The following is a 24,082-nucleotide window of genomic DNA, read 5'->3' as shown; positions in this document are numbered from 1 at the left end:
CATCGCATGCGCAGGCACACCAGAAACCCGGAAGAGGAACGGGCGCCACCGTGCCTGCCAGGTGACATGGCTCCACATGTCACTTCAGGAACACATGCCATAGGTTTGCCATAACAGTTCTAGAACATGGGTGTCAAAACTCGATTTATTTGAGGGCTGTATCAGGGTTATGTTTGATCTCGGAGGGCCAGGGGGGGCGTGGCTGGGAGAAAGTGTGGCCATGGCGGTTGTAGCCAGTTCGACGTCATTCCTGTTGGAGGCACCTCTGGTTGCCAAGTGCTAAGGCAGGACTTCCCTGAGACTCTCCCTCACTCTCATTATAATCTCCTTTCTTCCTTCCTTCCTTCCTTCCTTCCTTCCTTCCTTCCTTCCTTCCTTCCTTCCTTCCTTCCTTCCTTCTTCATTTTCCTTTCTTCTTCCTTCCCCTCTTTCCTTATTTTTTTCCTTCCTTGCTCTCTTCCCATCTTCCCTTCTTTTTCTTCGTCTATCCTCTTTCCCGTTCCCCTTTCCTGTCCCTTCTTGCATGCTCAAATGCAAAAGGGGAAACATTTCTCCTTTTGTTTGGTTTTTACTTTGTTTTCCTAGCCTTCTGCCAGCGAAAACGGAGCTTCGTTTTCACTGGCAGAGGCACTGCAGGCTGGTCCTTTGCTGTTTCCAGGCTGGCCCCGTGGGCCAGATCTAACCACCCTGTGGGACGGATGCGGCCTACGGGCCTTGAGTTTGACACCCCTGTTCTAGAACAAGTTGTTGATTTTACTATTTCAAATTTGGATAATTGATATCTAATCAGTGGTGGGATTCAGCCGGTTCTGTCTGGATCGCACGAACCGGTAGTGACATCTGCAGGAGGCTCCGCCCACCTGCCTGGATGTAATGCGTGACTATTGCACATGTGCAGAAAGTAACATTTGCGAACCGGTAGGGAAGGTAAGTGAATCCCACCTCTGTATCTAATGTATCTGGAAAGTAATCCTTGACTTATGACCATAGTTGAAACCAGCATTACTGTTGCTAAACAAGGCATATATATATATATATATATATATATATATATATATAAAACCAAATAACAGAATTGGAAGGAACCTTAGAGGCCTTCCAGGCCAATCCCTGCACAAGCAGGAGACTTATACTGTTCCAGGCAAATGGCTGTCCAGTCTCTTCCAGAAAAATTCAAAATATGTTGTCTTTTACCTGGCCGCTCAGGGTCTTGATTCTCCACTTGAAAAGGCATCTTGACTTCTGTAACAGCAGTGGAATCATGTGAAGATGTCTTGGACACGGCAGGTTCTCTTGGCAGAGATATCTGCAGAGGTCACAGAATTTAAGATTAAGAAAAGCTACAGCCTTACAAAGTCCTGTAACATTCCACAACGAGTATGTTAGAAGACAGAACATGGAATAATAGGATTGGAAGGGACTTTGGAGGTCTACTAGTCCAACCCCCTGCTCAAGCAGGAGATCCTATACGCGTGATGGCGATCCTATGGCACACGTGCCGGAAGTGGCATGCATAGACATCTCTCCGGGCACGCAACCCGTTGCCTGTTACTCTTCCTGGTTCCACCGCGCCAGCCAGCTGGTCTTCACATGCACGGGAGCACCGGAAACTGAAAAAGCAGCCACCTGGGGTGCATGCGCATGCCGGGAAGATGATATATGGAAAACATATGTATTTCTTACCGGAGAAACTGCTATATTTTCCTTGGCTCCAGCTGTGAATTGTTCCAGTCGTTGGTTCCCGTAATGGCGTTCTGGAGTTGTACCAAGCCAGCTAGACAAACAGGTTTTCTGAACAACACAGTCCTCGTTCTCATCTCCGCCTGGACTTCGCCTTTCGTGTTTCACTGAGGACCGAGGGTGCCAGTTGGTGCCACTTTCTCTTCCCCTTCCATAATCTGATAAATCCAGAGGTGCTTCAGTGGCATTGTCCTGCACAGATGTGGCTTTCTCTCCTCGGTCCGGGTTTTCTTTATGGACCTGGAACAGCTGCTCTAGTGTATCGTCCATCAAATCTTCTGGACAGGGTCTTTCCTTCTTCCCTTCTTTGTCGACGCTTGGGGATAGGGAAGGGGTCTGAACTGAACTGTCCTCGCCTCTTCCTTTCCCTTCCTGCTGCATCAACAAACAACGGAGTTTCTCCGAGCTGTTAAGAAGCTGGAGCTTGTTTTCCAAATGACGGTCTTTCATGTACAACACAGCACCAGGAAGTTCCAAGATGGCCGCTTGGTCTTCCCACTCAACTGGGGGCTTCATGCGACTGCCGACTTCCTTAGCCAGTAACAAGTGGGGAGGGAAATCGCCCTCTTTGCTGGCCGGGTTATTCCGGAGGCCAAGATGATGCAGGGCTAAACTTTGGTTGAAAAGGTAGAGCTGTTCCTTTTTGGTGGCGAACCTCAGGTTCTCACAAGACGAGGGGGAGGCTCGGCAATCCGATTTGTTGGATCTTAAAAATCTAAAAGAATCAACACCGTCACTTTAGAAAAAAAACTGCCAAAATTTCATAGTTGTAAGCAGTGGTGAAATGTAAAATTTGTTACTACCAGTCCTGCAGGGGTGGCTTGGTGTGTGTGTGGGGGGGTAATGTGACTGGGTGGGCATGCAGTACTGCACTCTAACCACTGCACCACTGAGGTAATGTAGGAATTGGAGGGATAACCACTTACGCTTCAAACCTGGGACTTTGATCGCAATGGGGAGATGGTGGTGTTTTGCTTGTAAGGGGTGGGGAGACACTTTCTGGGTAATCTCTTTCTTGCGAGGAGGTTCGGGATCCTGTTCTCATCAACTCAATGGTTCCTTGCAATTGGTTGACCCTCTTCTGAGAACTCTAAAAACAGAGAAGGACGAGAGGAATAGGTGAGGACAATAAAACTTCAAATTTTGGGACTTCAATGGACTGACAGAAGATAATATCTCTAGTTTAGGATTGAACTATGAGGTCCTTGGTGATAGATAAATAGATAGATAGATAGATAGATAGATAGATAGATAGATAGATAGATAGATAGATAGATGATAGAGAGAGATATATATGGATGGAGAGAGAGAGAGATGGATAGGATATGGATGGATGAATGGCAATAGATAGATGGATGGATAGATAGATAGATAGATAGATAGAGAGATATATATGGATGGAGAGAGAGAGAGATGGATAGGATATGGATGAATGGAGATTGGATGAATGGATAGATAGATAGATAGATAGAGAGAGAGAGAGAGAGAGACAAATATGGATGGAGAGAGAGAGAGATGGATAGGATATGGATGGATGAATGGAGATTGGATGAATGGATAGATAGATAGATAGATAGAGAGAGAGAGAGAAAAAAATGGATAGGAGATCGATGGATGGATATAGATAGATAGATGGATGGATGGAGGGAGGGAGGGAGAGAGATGGATAGGATATGGATGGATGAATGGAGATAGATGGATGGATAGAGATAGATGATAGATGATAGATAGATAGATAGATAGATAGATAGATAGATAGATAGATAGATAGACAGAGAAAGAGATGGATAGGATATGGATGGATGGTAGATACAGTAGATAGATAAACAGATAGATAATAGGCATGCTGGCAGGCAGGCAGGCAGGCAGACAGACGGACAGATAGATATATTATTAAAATAGATGGATAGAGCTAAATAGATAGATAAATAGATGATAGAAATTAGATGAATGGATGGATGGATAAAGATATATAGCAGATAGATGAGTTAGGTGGATGATAGCTAGATAACTAGATATATATAGGTAGCTAGATAATTTCCCTCTTTCCAATTGGGCGTAGACGCTGCAGCCAATCAGAATGCTGTGTTCTGTGGTACTAGCCCATGGTGATGAGTTCTGGAATGGCAAGGGTTAATTTTCCATCTCTCCCCCCCCCCTTCAAGAAAAAGAGGCTGAGAATGCAAAATGAGTCAGCTGGTTGTCAGGTCTCCCTTTTGGGCTGAGTGTAACCCTTGGGTATGCCTGGGTCCCCTTTGGGTTAAAAATAACCCTCTGGAACTACAGTGGTTGACTAAGTCAGTTAATTAACCCAGTTTTGCTGTTCCTGCAATACGTTCTCTCCCAAGTGATCCAATTAAGTAAGTCAGAAGAACAGAGCCATTAAATTGGAAAGGTCTCAGGAGATCTGCTCATCACAAATATAGATTATAAATAGATCACTTCGAAGGCTGCAGGTGAAAGAATAATCCTGGAACATGTCAAGCCCAATTCTCCAGCTTGGATAAAATAGGGACATGAAACACAATTGCTTATTAAACCTAGAGTTAATAATTTGGGCAGATAATCAACATTTTTACAGAGAGGCTGTAACTGATATCTTCTCTCATTTTATCCAGCCTTCAGGTTGTCCATCCTTGGTGACTTTAAGACCTGGGGAATTCTGGGAGTTGAAGTCCACAGGTCTTAAAGTCCACAAGTTTTAAAGCCCTGGGGAATTCTGGGAGCTGAAGTCCACAAGTCTTAAAGTTGCCAAAGTTAGACACCTCTGATTCTATAGCAATAGCAATACCACTTAGACTTATATACCACTTCACAGTGCTTTACAGCCCTCTCTAAGCAGTGTACAGAGTCAGCATCTTGCCCCCAACAATCTGGGTCCTCATTTTACCCATCTCGGAAGGATGGATGGCTGAGTCAATCTTGAGCCTGGTGAGATTCGAACTGCCAAAGTGTTGGTAATCAGCAGTCAGTAGAATTAGCTTTCAATATGCATTCTAACGACTCCGCCACTATGGCTATATAATATAAGAAATGGCATTTTCCAGCATCAAAAAGATTGGTTTCTGATACTATATAACTTAACCCCAACTTTGCTAGTTTCAAGCCAATTGTGAACTGCCCAGTAGCAATAGCACTTAGACTTATATACCGCTTCACAGTGTTTTACAGCCCTCTCTAAGCGGTTTACAAAGTCAGTCTATTGCTCCCAACAATCTGGGTCCTCATTTTATGGACCTCAGAAGGATGGAAGGCTGAGTCAACCTTGAGCTGGTCAGGATCGAACTGCCAAACTGCTGGCAGTCAGCAGAATTAGCCTGCAATACTGCATTCTAACCACTGAACCATCACAGCTCATCAATTGTTTCCAACTAATAACTTCTATTCTTATCTCCAGGAGATTTTTGATAGTCCAAGGTCAAGAATCAAATATGAGGAGGGAAGACAAAAAAATAAAAGGCTAATAGAGGAAATAGTTTACCATATCCAGAGCATGGTCTCCCTGGAGAAGGATGTTAGGGGAGATCCTGCTTTCTGGAGAAAGTCTGTGTTCAGGAGACTGATCTATAAGAAAAAAAGAATATTTATTTCAGACAATGTAGTGCTACTGTCAGGCCTCTGGAAGCCATCTTTTTCGTTGGATCTTCAGGCCTGCCACATTTACTACTGTGGGAAACTGGGAGGGGGGATTGTATGGAGCCAGCGTATATAGTCATAATAACATATTTACGAGACCGCCTTCTGCCACCAATAGCCTCCCACCGGCCAGTATGCTCGCACAGAGAGGGCCTCCTCAGGGTGCTGTCCGCCAGACAGTGTCGGCTGGCGACCCCCAGGAGGAGAGCCTTCTCTGTGGCGGCGCCCGCCCTCTGGAACAACCTCCCCCCAGAGATACGTACAATACCAGACCTCCGGACTTTTCGTCGGGCCCTGAAAACTTATTTATTTCACCTAGCCGGGCTGGCTTGATCCCACTGTTTTGGTTAAATTTAATTGATTTTAATTGGGTTGTTTTAAATTGTGGCCAAAAATATTTAATTATTTTTAAACTGTTTTTAAATTTTGTATGTTTTGTTTTATTTTGGCTGTTCACCGCCCTGAGTCCTGCTGGAGAAGGGCGGTGTACAAATTAAAACAAACAAATAAATAAATAAATAAACATTCCTTTCTCAGAAAGTCAAGGACATCTTGCCCTGCACCTGGAAGGCTGGAACCGGAAGGCATCTCCAGTTGGGACGGTGCTTTGATTGGACCATTTGATAGACATGTGGGTGTTGGGCAGGGACTTGAACTTTCTTTTGGGTAGGGAAAACCTGGAAGCTTTCAGATTCGGGTTTTCCCAGATATGCCAATATGACATCTCTAATAAAATGGAACTTTGAGGAAACTCAAGTTTTCTTTTGTTGGAGGTGTTACTTGGAACCCTGACAGCTACAAGTGGAGACGTTTCTCCTCTTAAACTGCGAACCATCCTTCCCAACATGGATCTCTCTGGATCCACTGAGAATCCACTCCCTAAAATTGCTAACCAACATAACCATCCATAAGAAATGCTGGAAATTCTGGGAGTTTTAGTCCCAATCCATTGGGAAGACCCTAAAGTACAATGGAACCCTTTGGCTCAGGAGTGGTAGTCCTCGCCTGACGACCACAATCGGGATTCGAATTTCCATTGCAAAAGCAGGATGGTCATTGAATGAGTCGTGCCTGATTTTTATCTCTCTCTCTCTTTTTTTTTTTGCCACGGTTGTTAAGCGAATCACTGCAGTTGTTAAGCGAATCATGTGGTCGTTAAGCAAGTCTGGCTTCTCCGCTTGGCTTTGTCTGTCAGAAGCTAGGTGGGAAGGCCACGAATGGTGATCATGTGATGCTGGGGACACTGTAACCGTCGTAAATACATGCCAGTTGTCAAACGCCCAAATTTGGCATGTTGTAAGCTACCCAGACTCATGTGACTGCCGGACGGGCAGCATAGACATTTAATTAGTAAAATAATAAAATAAAAATAAATGATAAATGTGAACAAAATAATACATTTTCATCACACAACTGTGGGAATGCTGCAATGGTTGTAAGTGTCTGAAGTGGTGTAGAGTTTCCTGTCTAAGCAGGGGGTTGGACTAGAACCGTGATGGTGAATCTATGGCATGCGTGTCACAGGTGGCACGCTGAGCCATATTGGTGGAAACGTGAGAGTTGCCCTAGCTTAGCTATGGCGTGCATGCGTGAGCCGGCCAGCTGATTTTTGGGCCTTCTGGGCTCACCGGAAGTCAGGAAATGGGCCCTTTCTGGCCTCCAGAGGGCCTCCGGGAAAGTGGGGAAGGCTGTTTTCGCCCTCCCCAGGCTCCTAGAAAGGCTCTGGCACCTGGGGAGAGTGAAAAACAGGCCTTCGGGGCCCACCGGAAGTTGGCAAATGGGCCATTTCCTGCCTCCAGAGGGCCTCCTGGGGAGGGGTCGGGAAGACTGTTTTCGCCCTCCCCAGGCTTCAAGAAAGCCTCTGGAGCCTGGGGAGGGCAAAAACCAGGCCTACAGGCCCACCGTGCCATCCCATGCCAAAAGCAGGGGGAGCACGTGTGTGTGTGTGTGTCACGCAAGCATGCGCGGGGGGCAGGGCACATTGAATTATGGGTGTGGGGTGGGCACACATGCGCATGTCCCCCCCCTGCGCTCCCCCCACTTTTGGCACGGGTTAGCTATCACTGGACTAGATGATCTCCAAGGTCCCTTCCAACTCTGTTATTCTATTCTAAGTGCGAAGGCCGGCCATAAGTCACTTTTTCCAGTGCCCTTTGTAACTTTGAATAGTCACTAAATGAATGGTTGTAAGTAGAGGACTACATCTATCTCTCACTCTGGTTGAGAGCAACAGGGCATGGTTTTAGACAGAATTTCCTGACGAAGTGACTTAAATCTGGCCTCTCTGACGTGCAAAGCAGGGAGCTAGATATCCTAAGGTAGTGTTTCACTGCTGCTGGAGGTTCTGCTAGGCTCCTGATCTAGAACAGACTGCAGAGCAAACTGGGCCCAGTTGCAGGAGAACGTGCCTCCTTCCAGCGGCTCGGGATACTCGTCTTCTGTTTCTGGGCTCACGTTTTTTCCAGCACTCGGTTTTCTGCTTCGGCTTGAGAGGATAGATAAAGACACGCTTGGGACGCAGTTTCCTTCTCTGGGCTGCCCTTTGAAAGTTTTCGGCCTGTCTCTGTTGCTGCACAAAGGAAACAAACAAAAACAAAGATGAAACGAGAGAGGGTTTAAAGGACATCTGCCTGAATATCTCGCCTGGGCTTTTATAACAGCTCTGGAAAAAAAACCACCAGAAGCCAAGGCATCTTTGGCACTGGGCGATTTGAGAACAAAGAGGAGGGGGTCACTTTAATTTCCAAAGCACCAGAAGGCAAGGCAAGAAACAATGGATGGAAACTAATTAAGGAGAGAAGCAACCTGGAGCTAAGGAGAAACTTCCTAACAGGGAGAACAATGAACCAGTGGAACAGCTTGCCACCAGAAGTTGTGGGTGCTTCATCACTGGAGGTTTTTAAGAAAAGACTGGACAGCCACTTGTCTGAAATGGAATAGGGTCTCCTGCTTGAGCAAGGGGCTGGACAGGAAGACCTCCAAGGTCCCTTCCAGCTCTATTCTGATTGATTGATTGATTGCATGTGGTAAAAAGTCAATGGGGAAGCCAGACTCACTTTAAAACTGTGTTACTAATTTCACGATTGCAGTGGTTCGCTTAACCACTGTGGCAAGAAAAGTTGTAAAAGAGGGCCAAATTCACTTAAAAACTGTCTTGCTTAGCAACATAAATTTTGGGTTCAACTACCTGGACCTATCTGTATTACAGGGACCTACTTGTATAATAGTTCAGGGGAACCCTTCTATTAGTTCTATACTTGTAGGGTCCTTAATGCTCCCTGAGTTTGGTTGTCTTCTTACAGACATGTCATTGTCTAACTAGATAACATTATTGTCCTCCTCCTCCTCTTCCTTCTCCTCCTTCTCCTCCTCCTCCTCCTCCAACATCAAAGATGTTGAGACTGTAGAAAGAGTGCAGAGAAGTGCAACAAAGGTGATTTGGGGACTGGAGGCTAAAACATATGAAGACCAGTTGCTTGAACTGGGTATGTCTAATTTAATGAAAAGAAGGACTAGGGGAGACATGATATCTATGAGACCGCCTTCTGCCGCCAATAGCCTCCCACCGGCCAGTTTGCTCGCACAGAGAGGGCCTCCTCGGGTGCCGTCGGCCAGACAATGTCGGCTGGCGACCCCCAGGGGGAGGGCCTTCTCTGTGGCAGCTCCTGCTCTCTGGAACGACCTACCCCCAGAGATACGCACGATACCAGACCTCCGGACTTTTCGTCGGGCCCTGAAAACACATCTATTTCATCTGGCCGGGCTGGCTTGATCCCATCCTTTCGGTTTTAATTTGAAATTGGTTTTAACTGGGTTGTTTTAAATTGAGGGCCAAAATTATTTAATGTCTTTTAAACTGTTTTTAAAATTTTATATGTTATGTTTTATCTCGGCTGTTCACCGCCCTGAGTCCTGTTGGAGAAGGGCGGTATACAAATAAAATAAAATAAAATAAAATAAATAAATAAAAGATAGCAGTGTTCCAATATCTCTGGGGCTGCCACAAAGAAGAGGGAGTCAAGCTATTCTCCAAAGCACCTGAAGGCTGGACAAGAAACAAGGGATGGAAACTAATCAAGGAGAGAAGCAATTTAGAATTAAGGAGAAATTTCCTGACAGTGAGAACAAATAATCAGTGGAACAACTTCCCTCCAGAAGTTGTGAATGCTCCAACACCGGAAGTTTTTAAGAGGATGTTGGATAACCATCTGTCTGAAGTGGTGTAGGGTTTCCTGCCTAAGAAGGAGGTGGGACTAGAAGACCTCCAAGGTCCCTTCCAACTCTTGTTATTCTATTCTATTCTATTCTATTCTATTCTATTCTATTCTATTCTATTCTATTCTATTCTATTCTATTCTATTCTATTCTATTCTATTCTTCCTCCTCCTCATCTATCAGCTGTATATGTATTTATGAAGGAGCTTAATAGGACATTCGTCAAGGCTTTGTCCGGTGACAAGGCCTCACAGAATGTCTCTATTTTTCTGTGTTAAATGCTGAAGAACATGATATGGGACTGTTTTTAAAAACAGGAGAATCTGATGCAGGCATGGTCCCTCTTTTATGCTCTACAAAGGAGCCTGCATTTCCTCATATCACAGAATTCAAAAAAAAATCAAAACATTTAACACGGTCCAAATAATGCATCCTCTTGTAAAGTTGCATTAAATTTTGGTCAGGCATAATATCCTAAATGCCATTTTCACAGGCATTTGGGTATAGTCTGTACTTCTTCCTCCCAGTAGTTAAATAGCAATAGCACTTAGACTTATATACCGCTTCCCAGTGATTTAGAGCCCTCTCTAAGCGTTTTACAGAGTCAGCCTATTGCCCCAGACAATTTGGGTCCTCATTTTACTGACTTTGAAAGGATGGAAAGCTGAGTGATCCTTGAGCCAGTCAGGATCAAACTTTTGGCTGTGGGCAGAGTTAGCCTACAATACTGCATTCTAACCACTGCGCCCCCAAGGTTTGCTGCATTTTTAATTTGAATAATTGCTTTCCAGGCTGAGATGTAGGATTGCACAATAAAGGATCAACCCTGATCGAGTGGGAAGGTCTTTGGCAGAAAACGTGTCGGTCTATACAAGGGCCCTGCTTGAGGGATCCAATTTGTGCCATTCTTCATTCCTTCCAAAGGGGTCAACTGTAACGCCCAATGAAGGAGGATCTTACTTAGATTTTATCCTTGAAAGGCCTTTGAAAGGTCAGCTGTTTTCTCACTAGCCTCACCTAAAGCAGAGGGGCCTGGGGTCATTTTCAGAACAAAACAAGCTTGATGATTAGAGGATTGGAGGCTAAAACATATGAAGAACAGTTACATGAACTGGGGCATGGCTAGTCTAGTGAAGAGAAGGACCAGGGGAGACATGATAGCAGTGTGAGAATATTTGAGGGGCTGCCACAGAAAGGAAGCGATCAAGCTATTTTCCAAGGCACCCAAAGGCCAGACAAGGAATAATGGATGGAAACTGAATAAGGAGAGATTCAACCTGGAAATAAGGAGAAATTTTCTGACAGTGAGAACAATCAATCAATGGAACAGCTGGCCTTCGAAAGTTGTGGGAGCTTCATCCCTGGAAGCTTTCAAGAACTGCCATCTGTCAGAAATGGTGTAGGGTCTCCTGCTTGGGCGGGGGGTTGGACTAGATGACCTACAAGGTCCCCTCCAACTCTGTTAATCTGTATATAATCAGGAACACTTTCTTTAGTCCCAGGTTTGCATTTCAGACTTTCTGGTGCTATATTTAAATATAGCAATAGTGCCACCTGCTGATAGTTGAAGTTAGTTTCTAGCACACAAGAACATAGAATTACAGGTAGTCCTTGACTTACGTCCACAATTGAGCCCATCATTTCTGTTGTTAAGGGAGCCATTTGTTAAGGGAGTTTTGCTCCGTTTTACGACATTTCTTGCCCCAGTTGTTAAGTGAATCACTGCAGTCGTTAAGTTAGTAACACGGTTGTTAAATGAATCTGGCTTCCCCCATTGACTTTGCTTGTCAGAAGGTCACAAAAGGGGATCCCATGGCCCCGGGACCTTGCAACCGTCATAAATATGAACCAGTTACCAAACGTTCTGAATTTTCATCACATGACCAGGGGGATGCTGCAAATCGTGAAAAACGGTCATTCTGTAAGCCATCAGTTTTCAGTTGCTGTTATCACTTTGAATGGTCGCTAAATGAACTTTTGTAACTCGAGGACTATCTGTAATAGGGTTGGAAGGGACCTTGGAATTCTTCTAGTCCAGACCCCTGCTCAAGCAGGAGACTGTATACCATGATGAGCCGTGGTGGCGCAGTGGTTAGAGTGCAGTACTGCAGGCTACTTCTGCTGATCGCCGGCTGCCAGCAGTTTGGCAGATCGAATCTCACCAGGCTCCAGGTTGACTCAGCCTTCCATCCTTTCCGAGGTGGGTAAAATGAGGACCCAGATTGTTGACCCAGATTGTTGGGGGCAATAGGCTGAGTCTGTAAACCACTTAGAGAGGGCTGGAAAGCACTGTAAAGTGGTATATAAGTCCAAGTGCTATTGCTATTGTGCACCTACAACTTCTGGAGGTAAGCCAGTCTACTGATTAATTGCTCTCACCGTCAGGAAATTTCTTTCTTTTCTTTTTTTATTTGATTTATATGCTGCCCTTCTCCGGAGACTCAGGGCGGCTTACAATGCATTAAGCAATAGCCTTCATACTTTTGTATATTTTTTATACAAAGTCAGCTTATTGCCCCCACAAACTGGGTCCTCATTTCACCTACCTTAGAAAGGATGGAAGGCTGAGTCAACCTTGAGCCTTGGAGAGATCTATCATCTATGTATCTATGTATTATTTCTATCTATCTATCTATCTATCTATCTATCTATCTATCTATCTATCTATCTATCCATCCATCTATCATCTACCTACCTACCTACCTACCTACCTACCTACCTACCTACCTACCTACCTACCTACCTATTATCTTCTATCTATCCATTATCTATCTATCTATCTATCTATCTATCTATCTATCTATCTATCTATCTATCATATATCTATCATCTAGCACTGATGAGGTTACCTAGTTTGGGTAATGAAACAACTGCAAGAAAACAGGGAAGCTCAGAAAGCAACTCTGTGAGCTACAAATATTCTCCTTTATTAATAGAGATAAGCTGTCAAGCACCTGAATTTTGCTTGTGTGATTGTGGGGATGCTGTGATGGGTGTATGTGTGAGAACTGTCATTTTTTCAAGTCATTTGACTTGACATTTTCAAGTCGTTTTTTCAGTGCTGTCATAAAGTCGAACAGTTGTCAATCAAATGGTTGTAAGTAGAGAACTGTCTCTACTTAACCCATTTTCGAGATAGTTCAAGAAAAGCCAAACACTAGTGCTAAACACTCACTTGTACACCTGTGTTAGACAATTTCTCAATAGAGAATTACATACAGGTAGTTGTTGATTTACAGCCACAATTGAGCCCAACATTTCCGTTGCTAAGCAAGATAGTTATTAAGTTGAATTTTGCCCCTTTTCTTGACCAGTTGTTAAGTCAATCCCTGCAGTTGTTAAGTTAGTAACTTGGTTGTTAAGTGAATCTGGCTTCCCCATTGACTTTGCTGGTCAAACTATGGGACACTGCAACTGTGATAAATGCATGCCAGTTGCTAAGCATCTGAATTTCGATCATGGGGATGCTGCAATGGTCATAAGTATGGAAAATGGTCAAAGTCCCCTTTTTTTTTTCCAGTGCCGTTGTAACCTCGAGCAGTCACTAACCAAATGGTTGTAATTTGAGGAGTATGTTTACCAAGATGTAGAAGCCTTTCTGATCTGCTAGATCAGTGTTTCTCAACCTTGGGCGCTGGACGATGGGTGGACTTCAACTCCAGCTCTGCTGGCTGGGGAATTCTGGGAGTTGAAGTCCACCCATCGTCCAGTGGCCAAGGTTGAGAAACACTGTGCTAGATGTTCTTTGTGGCAAAATTTTGATTTCTCTGTTTTGGAGCCTTTATGCAAGTTGTCACTTGCAGGCTAAAAAATATGGTCCCAACTCCAACCACAGGTTTTGGTACTCCTGTTAGGACTCAAACTCTTTCCAAACATAAACTGGGACATTTTCTTCTCCAGTAATGGAACACAAAGCCTACCAGAAGCCCTTGAGATCCTTCAAATCCATCTCACATTGAACTCTCTATCTTCAGAGCTGAAAATTAGCCAAGGAGACCTAGAGGTTTCTCAGACTTTGCCCAAGACGTACCACCTTTCCAGGAGAAAGTTCTGGGATAGCCCATCTTTGCTATGAAGAAGGCAGCCCTATTGGTTTGACTTTGAAGTATCCCAAACACCAAGATATAAAGTTAGGAAAGCTTACTCTGGGCCACATAACCTCTTCAGCTCTTCCTTCAGGCTCTTGTTTTCGTCTCTCAGCTTACTCATTTCATTAGCTGGAATGGAAAGAAAGAGAAAAATGTTGGACTATATCAACTTTCCCCAGCCCACCAATTGTTCCAGGAGTAATGGCTGAGATGGAGTCAAAGTTATAGATAGAAAGAAGAGAACATGTGAGTCCCAGGCCTAGGGTTACCAGGTATCTGAATAGGCAAAGGAGGACCTAGACAATTGGAAAGGAGGACACCCTGTTTTCCCCAAAATAAGACATCCCCTGATAATAAGCCCAATCAAGCTGACAATAAGGCCAAGAGCTTATTTCAGGGTTCAAAAAAAATATAAGTCAGGGTCTTATTTTTGGGGAAACACGGTACTTAACATTCTTTGCATTTGATCCCATCTTCACAAAACTTACAATGAAAAACTACAGACACCCCCAGGTCTACATGTATACCTATATCAGTGGCACGTAGACTTACTGTATACTGCTTTACAGTGCTTTACAGCTCTCCCTAAGCGCCTTACAGAGTCAGCATATTGCCCCCAACAATCTGGGTTATCATTTACCAACCTCGGAAGGATGGAAGGCTGAATGAACCTTGAGGTGGTCAGGATCGAACTGCCGAATTGCTGGCAGACGGCAGTCAGCAGAAGTAGCCTGCAATACTGCATTCTAACCACTGCGCCACCACAACTAGACTATAAGAAATGGCATTTTCCAGCATCAAAAAGACTGGTTTCTGGTTGCGTGTGTGTGTATGTATAATTGTATGAAGTTTGCAACTTTTTCAGCCAGAGGATCTCTCATACTTCTACTCAACGTATTCCAGGTATCTCTTTATTTGCCGAACTTACTTAGGATGAAGATGTGTTGAAGACTTTGAAAATGGGCCTTCATAAACTCATGTTGCTTCTTCTTTGCAAGCTCTTGGGTCACTTGGCATCTGTCGCAGAGCCCAGCTCGCAACCTTCAAATAATTAAAATAGCAGGGTGGTTGTTAGAGCAGCAAACCCAACTGGGAGCAAATATACCATACCAACCCCACTGTCAGAACTTCAAGGTAGACCAGACTTGGAAACCAAAGTCATAAATGCTAATATTACTTTTATTATAAGGTTACAATAACAAAAATCTTGTAAGTCTGAATGCCCTTCCTTCCTTCCTTCCTTCCTTCCTTCCTTCCTTCCTTCCTTCCTTCCTTCCTTCCTTCCTTCCTTCCTTCCTTCCTTCCTTCCTTCTTTATCTTTGTGAAAACCAGGGAGATGCTTTTTCAAATTACATTTCTGCCTCAGACCCAAATTTCTATTCTCTGATCATTGGCTCTTCCTTCTCCTCAAGGATATTTCATCAGCCCTCTTTTGGGCTCAGATTTTGCAGAATCATTATTTATTTGGCCAAAACCTACAAAATTGACTGGGGGAGGGGGGCTGGCCGCTAAACTTTACGATGAATTAAGTGTATCTATTCTAACGAAGAGAAAGATGACAGGTGATATGTCAGCAGTCTTCCAATATTTGAGAGAAGGGGGGGCGGAGTTCAGGGGTGAAATCCAGCAGGTCCTGACAGGTTCTGGAAAACCGGTAGCGGAAATTTTGAGCAGTTCAGAGAACCGGCTGGTAGGCGGGAGGTATCATCTCGTTTATTCATGCTGTGTGGGCGTTTTTCTATCTCGATGGCTTCTCTGATTATTCTGTTGTTAAAGTGTTCAGTTTTGGCGATAGTTCTGGTCTTTTTAAAGTCAATTTCATGTCCTGTGGCTTTAAGGTGTTGGACCAGGGAAGAAGTTGGTTCCTCTTTTCTGACTGAGTTCTTGTGTTCTTCAATGCGTGGATTTATTCCTCCCGCCTACCAGCCATTTGAAACCCGCCCTTATTGACAAACGAGTCCCTAACACTAAGAATGACACCAGACCCACACTCACGAAAACCACACAGGATGTCACCACCACACATCCACGCAAATATATATATATTTCTTACTTTTTTCTTTCGTAGGTTTTATGTGTGTTTTTCTTTTAGCCAGGTTTCTCCTACGTAACCAAGATTTTTCTTTCTACTCGATTCTGGGCTTTTTTCTTTCTGGCAGCCAGCAGGCCCTATGCTGCCCTATGCTGCCTGGTGAGAGACTTATATAGATCTATTTCTGGCTCGTTAGCCATCATCAGTAAGCCACACCCACATCTCATGTATCCTCCCTGTAAAGAAAAAAGCCCAGAATCGAGTGGATGTGACTCCACTGAGCTAGGGCTGTAGAAAGAAAAATCTTGTTTATGTAGGAGAAACCTGGCTAAAAGAACACACACACACACACACACACACACACACACACACATATTATGCATATATTGCGATATGCGATATGAATACTGGATTACTGGATTAACCTTGCCCAATGTTTATGAAAGAAAGGTTCAGTTGTGCGGTTGTGGCCACTATCTTGACAATTTTAAGCTTCTCTTCCTGCGCAGATGCCCCTTTTGACAGGGTGAAGCTGTTTACCTGTTTTCCAAGACTTTCACATTTTCTTTAAGTCCCTTTTGTTGTTCACGCAGTTGGTGGTTTTTGGTAAAGAGCTCTTCAATTCTTTGGTTGTCTCTAATTCAGGGGAGAAGAACAAGAAGAAAAAGTACAGGCAGTCCTCGACTTACGACAGTTCACTTAGTGACTGTTCGAAGTTACAACGGCACTGAAAAAAGTGATTTATGACCGTTTTTCACACTTATGACCACTGCAGCATCCCCATGGTCTCTCGTGATTTACATTCGGATGCTTGACAACTGATTCACATTTACGACAGTTGCAGTGTCCTGGGGTCATGTTTTGCGACCTCCTGACATGCAAAATCAGTGGGGAAACCAGATTCCACTTAATGACAGTGTTACCAGTTTAAGAACTGCAGGGATTCACTGAACAAATGTGGCAAGAAAAGTCGTAAAATTGGACAAACTCACTTAACAAAGGTTTCACTTAGCAACATAATGTTGGGCTCAACTATGGTCATAATTTGAGGACTACCTATATTATTTCCAGGTCCCAAAATGCATCTCTGCCTTTTCTTTTTCTTTCTCGACTTTCTTCTTTCATTTTCTCTCTCAAACTGCATGGAAAATTGAAGTACAGGTAGTCCATAACTTACAACAGTTCGTTTAGTGAAAGAGGTGAGTTGTTTTTCACACTTACGACCCTTCCGGCATCCTCAGGGTTACATGATCAAAATTCAGATGCTTAGCAACTGACTCATATTTTTGACGTTTGCCTTATCCCAGGGTCTTGTCACCACCTTTTGTAACCTTTTGACGAGCAAAGTCAATGGGAAAAGTAGATTCACTTAACAACTGGGTTACTCACTTAACAGCTGCAGTGATTCACTTAACAACTGTGGCAAGAATGGATGGAAATGAATCAAGGAGAGGAGCAACCTAGAACTAAGAAGTAATTTCCTGACAGATCAATTAATCAGTGGAACAAGTTGCCTCCAGAAATTGTGGGTGTTCCAACACTGGAAGTTTTAAAGAAGAGATTGGATAACCATTTGTCTGGAATGATATAGGGTTTCCTGCTTGAGTTGGGGGTTGGACTAGAAGACCTCCAAAGTCCCTTCCAACTATTCTGTTCTGTTCTGTTCTGTTCTGTTCTGTTCTGTTCTGTTCTTCTATTCTATTCTATTCTATTCTATTCTATTCTATTCTATTCTATTCTATTCCATTCCATTCCATTCCATTCCATTCCATTCCATTCCATTCCATTCCATTCCATTCCATTCCATTCCATTCCACTCCACTCCACTCCACTCCATTCCATTCCATTCCTATTCTCTCCTCTCCTCTCTCTTCTCTTCTCTTCTCTTCTCTTCTCTTCTCTTCTCTTCTCTTCTCTTCTCTTCTCTTCTCTTCCTTCTCTTCCTTCTCTTCTGTTCTCTTCTCTTCTCTTCTACTCTACTCTACTCTACTCTACTCCACTCCACTCCACTCCACTCCACTCCACTCCACTCCACTCCACTCCACTCCACTCCATTCCATTCCCATTCTCTCTTCTCTTCTCTTCTCTTCTCTTCTCTTCTCTTCTCTTCTCTTCTCTTCTCTTCTCTTCTCTTCTCTTCTCTTCTCTTCTCTTCCTTCTATTCTATTCTAGTCTATTCTATTCTAGTCTAGTCTACTCTAGTCTAGTCTAGCCTAGCCTAGCCTAGCCTAGCCTAGCCAAGTCTTCTAAGAAAGATCGTAGAATCAGGCAAAACCCACTTAAGAAATACTTCACATAACCACAGAAATTTTGACCTCAGTTGTGGTTGAGTATATTACCTGTAATGGGAGCTTATAAAATAATTAAGATTAGATAAAGAACAGGTAATCCTCCACTTACAATCACAATTAGTAAGAATTTCTGTTGGTAAAAAAGGTGGCTGTTAAGTGAGTTGCACCAATTCGATGATCTTTTTTGCCACGAATATTAAGTGAATCATTGCAATTGTTAAGCAAACCATGGGGTTGTTAAATGAATCCACCTCCCCCATTTGACTTTGCTTATTGGAAGCCAGCTAGGAAGTCGCAAATAATGATCCCATGATTCTGGAATGCTGCAACTATTGTAAATACATGCAGGTTGCCAAGCAACCAAATTTTTATCGTGTGTCTGTGAGGATAATGCAATGGTCATTAGTGCAAGGACTAGTAATAAGTCAATTTTTTTCAGTGCCACTGTAACCTCAAACAGTCACTAAACAAATGATTGTAAATCAAGGACTATCTGTACTCAGGAGACAGACATTGTTTGCCCATCATGCTAAACAAAACGTGGCTTCATTCTGGCTTGACATACACAGCCCCTGTGCTTTGTGAGCAGTAATGTATGGCTTAGGGTAGGTCAACCAGCCAATTGTAGTTTATTTAACAAACCATTATTCAAAAATCAGTTTGTTCAGATTTTCTCTTCTGAAGATAAAAGACAAAATTTTGATTCCAACATTGGTAGATAGATAGATAGATAGATAGATAGATAGATAGATAGATGATAGATAGATAGATAGATAGATAGATAATAGATAGATAGATAGATAGATAGATAGATAGATAGATAGTTAAGAGATATAGATAATAGATAATAGATAATAGATAGATAGATAATAGATAAATAGATGATAGATAGATAGATGATAGATGATAGATAGATAGATAGATGATAGATAGATAGATAGATAGATAGATAGATATAGATAATATATAGTTAGATGATAGCTAGCTAGCTACATATATAGATATCGTGTTTCCCTGAAAATAAGACCCTGTCTTATATTTTTTTGAACCCCGGAATAAGCGCTTGGCCTTATTTTCGGGGATATCTTATTATTTTGGAGCACACGGAGCAAAAATGGGGCTCCTCTTGCCGTCTTACCTGATTTCCAGCTCTGTCTCCCTAATTCTAACCAGAGGAAATGGCGGGGGCCAGCTGCGCATGTGGTTAAATATTTTCAGGGAGGGCTTATTTTAGTGCATCCGCTTAAAAGCACGATTGGCCTTATTATCAGGGGATGTCTTATTTTCAGGGAAACAGGGTAGGTAGATTATATATATATATGATATATGATAGATGATAGATAGATAAATAAATAGATAAGAGATAGATACATAGATACATAGTTAGATGATAGATAGATAATAGATAGATAAATAGGATAGATGGATACATAGATAGATAGATGATAGATAATAGATAGATAAATAAGATAGATAGATAGATAGACAGGTAGGTAGGTAGATAGATGATAGATAGACAGGTAGGTAGGTAGATGATAGATAGATAGATAGATAGATAGATAGATAGATAGATAGATTGATAGATAGAGATGAATTTTAAAGTTTATTTTATATTTTAATCGATTCTGTTTTGTCCTAAAGAACCCATGTCCGACAGATGGCATTTGTTTTACTCACCGACATTTCTCATTGGTTAGTTCATTCAGTTTGGTTTGCAGGCCTGGAAGAGTTCAGAAACAATCTGTGATCTTTTGAGCGAAGCTGCAGTCACAAAGAGCTAACTCTACAAAAATCAGCAACCGTTCTGCTTTTCATCCCCCTTTTCACCTGCTTCTTTCATTTTAAACATCTCTGCCTCACATCAGTTCATCCAATCTATCATCAGGCAAGTGTGGTGGCCCTATCCCCCCCACCCCCCACCCCATTTCTTACCCTGGACTTCTTTCTCGTGTGTTTCCTTGAGTCTGTTCAAGATTTCCGCAAAATTTTCAGTGGCCATGTTCCTTCTATCCTCACATGGATGGGTTCAAGGTGGGGGAGGAAGAAATCAGATCGGATGGTTTCAGATCAGTTTTCTCCCTCTGCCAGCATTCAGCTTCTGATCTAAGAGGAAAAAAAATAGATGTCCCGTGAGATGTTCCAGACCCCGTGGTCATAGGGGGCCAGACCCATTATGAGGTGCAGCAAATCCTCAATTCGAGGTGGCACAAGAGGGAACTCCAATATTTAATCAAGTGGAAGGGTTACCCCTTATCAAAGACATCTTGGGTAAAGAGTCCAGGCTGATCGCCTTATAGCCAAATTTCATGCAGAAAATCCAAACAAGCCTGGTAGGGGGGTCACATCCCTAAACTCTGCATCTGTACTCAAATTGTTTTGCTTTGCGCAGGTCGCCCTCGGGAAGTGAGAGGAGCCGAATGTCAACTTGCAAAGCTTTCAAGTTGCCATGAGCAGGAGGGAGGGAGAACTGAAGTGAATTCCATACATTCTTCCTGACCGCAATCAGAAGGAGGGTGTTAGGTTTCACAGCCAGCCAAAGTGGTTAATTGGAGAATGTGATTTATGACATGGCCAGAGAGGAGGGGAGAGACAGGGTCATAGGGGAACGTAAATCTACGTAGGATCAGTCCTAACTGCCTCCCAGTATTGCCGGAATGGTGCTCCTAATAAATGACTATATTTCCTTTGAAGTTTGGATCATGGCTCATGAATTAATTAGGGCATCTTTCGGAAACTTGACAATAGAGATGCAAAAAGAAAGAAAAAAAAGAAGAGAAAAAACCCTTTCTGGTGAGGGAAGACCCCACTCTCCTGGAAGAATGAAATATTTTGAGAAATATTTAAAAAAAGCAGAATATTATATTTCCCTAAAGGAAGAATGGAGAAACATGCTCTTGGAGACAGAAAGAGACAGCCCCCACCTTTCTTAATGGCCCCCAGCAGATATTTTTTGCCCATTAAGAAAGATTGGGCCATCCTATCTACAAAACAAACGACCTTCAGCTCCAGGATGATGGGATTAAGACTTGACCCTCCAGGACGTAATAGGATTAACCCACTAGCAGCAGAGCTCACTACATTGCACAATCTCCCAAGGACATTGCATCAGCCAAGCTTCAACCAAACCCAGGAGCTCAAACAACCTCAGCTGTGACCCCTGCATAGCCCCATGGGAGTCTGACAGCAGCCAATAGAATACATGTTCTTGCACAGGAACAGGAAGCTCAAGTTCAAAGCCCAAGAGAAGGTATAAAAGCACTCTCAACTCCATGCGGTCAGCTGCACCAGAACCACCCATGTGCTTCTGCTTCACCATTAAACCCTCTTTCCAATCAGCCTCCAAGTTTCCCAGTGTCTTTTTCTCGGCTTGGAACTGAACCAGATGGATATTTCTTCCAAACCTGGATAGTTTTGATTTTGTTATTTCATAGTCAAAAGATGTACGATGTGATGCTTTCTTTGAGAGCTCAGAATTAGACAATCTGTGCAGTGGTAGGATCTTGCCGCCTTAACAATCGGTTTGGCGATCGCAGTGAACCGTTTCGGTGATCGCTGCGCATGTGCATGCAGTTTTGACAAAACTAAACTTCCGCGTTATTTCTGGGGACTAACACAGCTGAGGCATGGCAATCCGCTCTGCCACGCGAATCAGCTGAGAGGATAAAGGTAAGTAAAGCATGCAGGGGCGGGTGGTCAGGCCCACCTGATCATCGGAGTGAATTGGTTTTCTCCTAGCTGATTGTCGGAGCTACCGGTACGCCCGAACCGGTCCGAACCGGCTGAATCCCACCCCTGAATCTGTGACCTGTTGGTCATCTTAGAGATATTTCCTTACCTATATTTATTCCTTTCCTCTCTTGTTCCCTGGTAGGGGGAATTGGAGCAGCCATGGCAGGGCGACAATACCACAATTTTGCCTAATTTCAATCCTACAGGAATCATGAATTCTGCATTTGGAACACATTCTGCAAGTTAGCTCATTTGAGGTATGTTGGTTCAATAATTGCTGCCCTAATGATGTACTATTTCACCCAATTGAAGGTTACCAACAAACAGACAGGAGAATTTTAGTAGTATGGATAGTCCTTGACTTATGAACACAATGGAGCCCCAAATTTCTGTTGCTAAGTGAGACAGTTGTTAAATGAGTTTTGCTCCATTTTTACGACCTTTCTTGCCACAATCGTTAAGTTAATCACAGCAGTTGTTATGTTAGTAATCCGGTTTTTAAGTGAGTCTGGCTTCCCTGTTGATTTTGCTTGTCGGAAGGTTGCAAAAGGGGATCACATGACCTGGGACACTGCAATCATCATAAATAGGAATCTGTTGCCAAGCATCCAACTTTTAATCATGTTAAGATGGAGATGCTGCAACTATTGTACTTGTAAAAAATGATCATGTCACTTTTTTGAGTGGTCATTAAATGGAAGGATGTAAGTCGATGTTGTGGCCCATCAGTGGCCTGTGTAGCTAGTAGCTTATTCCAACAGTGAGGAGGCTGGTGTGGTGCTGTGCCAGCAGCCTGTGCAGCTGGCACTCGAGTCAGACAATGAGGAGGCTGGAGAAGATGTGGGGATTCAGCCAGGGCCTTCAGAACCTCAAGAAGCTCCCATAAGTGAAGAGGAAGAAGAGGAGGAGCCTCTTCTCGATGCACGGATGCGCAGAGCTGCCAAAAGGCAGGAGTGGCTCCTCAGGAGGAGGTCTCCTCGAGAGTAAGGCTTGGGGCTAATTGGCCACTCCCTTAGCCTCTTTAAGGAAGGATGACTGAGGCAATTTGCAGGGAACAACTTTGTTCACTCTCCTTTGCGTCTGGATCTTAGTTCTCGGCAAACTGCTTCTGGGCTTTCTGCCAACCATAGTAAGATTACGATTATTTATTCTTTGGATTCTTGTAGGCTGTTAAGATAGTTAATTAACAGCCTTTGTTTGAAAAAGACTGATTTAATTTAGTAAACTAAGGTTTGTACAGACTTTGTATGTGCTGCGTTCTTTGGGGTCCATAGCTGGGGCAGAACAATCGAGGATTACCTATACATAGATATCTTGCAGTCTCTTTTACATCTTTATATATGTCAGATAAAAGAAGGTCTCAAAATTCACTCCTTGGATTTTTCACATGGACTTCAATTGGAAAGTTGCATACTCGTTTGTCAGTTTTGATTCTCAAAGATGCTGAAGCAGGATGGATCTAAGACCATGGAAATACTTCTTGGTTGTTCATGCAGATGAAAACATCCTTCCTACCATTACACAGACTGAAGCAGCAGTCCAGACTATAGTTGTCTAGTGGTGTCATGGAAGGTAAAAACCATGGGTGTTAATTCATATTTTTCCATATTATATTTTTATTATTGGATTGGGAGGAAAGAAGCTGCTGTTTGGATGGTGACCTAATCTTCTTGGGAGATGGGGTTGATCATTCATGCATTTTAGAAAGTGAAAATACAGTAAATTTAATAGGTTAACAGAGTTGGAAGGGACCTTATAGGTCATCTAGTCCAATCCCCTGCTCAAGCAGGAGACCCTACACCATTTCTGACAAATGGCAGTCCAATCTTTTCTTGAAAGTCTCAAGTGATGAAGCTCCCACAACTTCCGAATGCAACTTCTGTTCCATCGGTTGATTGTTCTCACTGTCAGAAAATTTATCCTTATTTCTAGGTTGAATCTCTCCTTGGTCAGTTTCCATCCATTATTCTTTGTCTGGCCTTCAGGTTCTTTAGAAAATAGCTTGACCCCCTCCTCTCTGTGGCAGCCCCTCAAATATTGGAACGCTGCTATCATGTCTCCCCTGGTCCTTCTCTTCACTAGACTAGCCATGCCCAGTTCCTGTAATCATTCTTCATATGTTTTAGTCTCCAGTCCCCTAATCATCCTGGTTGCTCTCCTCTGCACTTTTTCTAGAGTCTCAACATCTTTTTTATAGTGTGGTGACCAAAACTGGATGCAGTACTGCTAGATATGGTCTTATTAAGGCTTTATAGAGTGGCATTAGCATCTCACTTGATCTTGATTGTGTCCCTCTGTTAATGCATTTTAGGATTGCATTGGTTGATTGCGTTGGTTGGCTGACCTTTGCT

The 24,082-nt window shown here is 43.2% G+C and overlaps 1 protein-coding gene across 1 annotated transcript in view; it reads right to left on the bottom strand.

Annotated features, from left to right (window-relative positions):
* The window catches only part of RBBP8NL (RBBP8 N-terminal like), a 51,984-nt gene that overhangs the window by 11,215 nt on the left and 16,687 nt on the right, over positions 1-24,082 (bottom strand). The window contains exons 2-11 of the mRNA XM_060689593.2: positions 19,935-20,105; positions 19,680-19,722; positions 16,252-16,347; positions 14,608-14,720; positions 13,736-13,808; positions 7,785-7,945; positions 5,222-5,304; positions 2,667-2,830; positions 1,684-2,455; positions 1,195-1,306 (exon numbers count right to left, since the gene is read on the bottom strand). Of these exons, the coding sequence (XP_060545576.2) occupies positions 1,195-1,306; positions 1,684-2,455; positions 2,667-2,830; positions 5,222-5,304; positions 7,785-7,945; positions 13,736-13,808; positions 14,608-14,720; positions 16,252-16,347; positions 19,680-19,722; positions 19,935-20,001 (1,684 nt within the window). The 5' untranslated portion in view covers positions 20,002-20,105. The remainder of the gene's footprint in view (positions 1-1,194; positions 1,307-1,683; positions 2,456-2,666; positions 2,831-5,221; positions 5,305-7,784; positions 7,946-13,735; positions 13,809-14,607; positions 14,721-16,251; positions 16,348-19,679; positions 19,723-19,934; positions 20,106-24,082) is intronic.

The sequence above is a fragment of the Pantherophis guttatus genome, chromosome 3, assembly GCF_059756535.1.
Source record: "Pantherophis guttatus breed Tessera chromosome 3, ASM5975653v1, whole genome shotgun sequence".
Taxonomy (NCBI): domain Eukaryota; kingdom Metazoa; phylum Chordata; class Lepidosauria; order Squamata; family Colubridae; genus Pantherophis; species Pantherophis guttatus.
The sequence above is the reverse complement of the archived record's forward strand: the minus strand, read 5'-3'. Positions and strand labels throughout refer to the sequence as shown.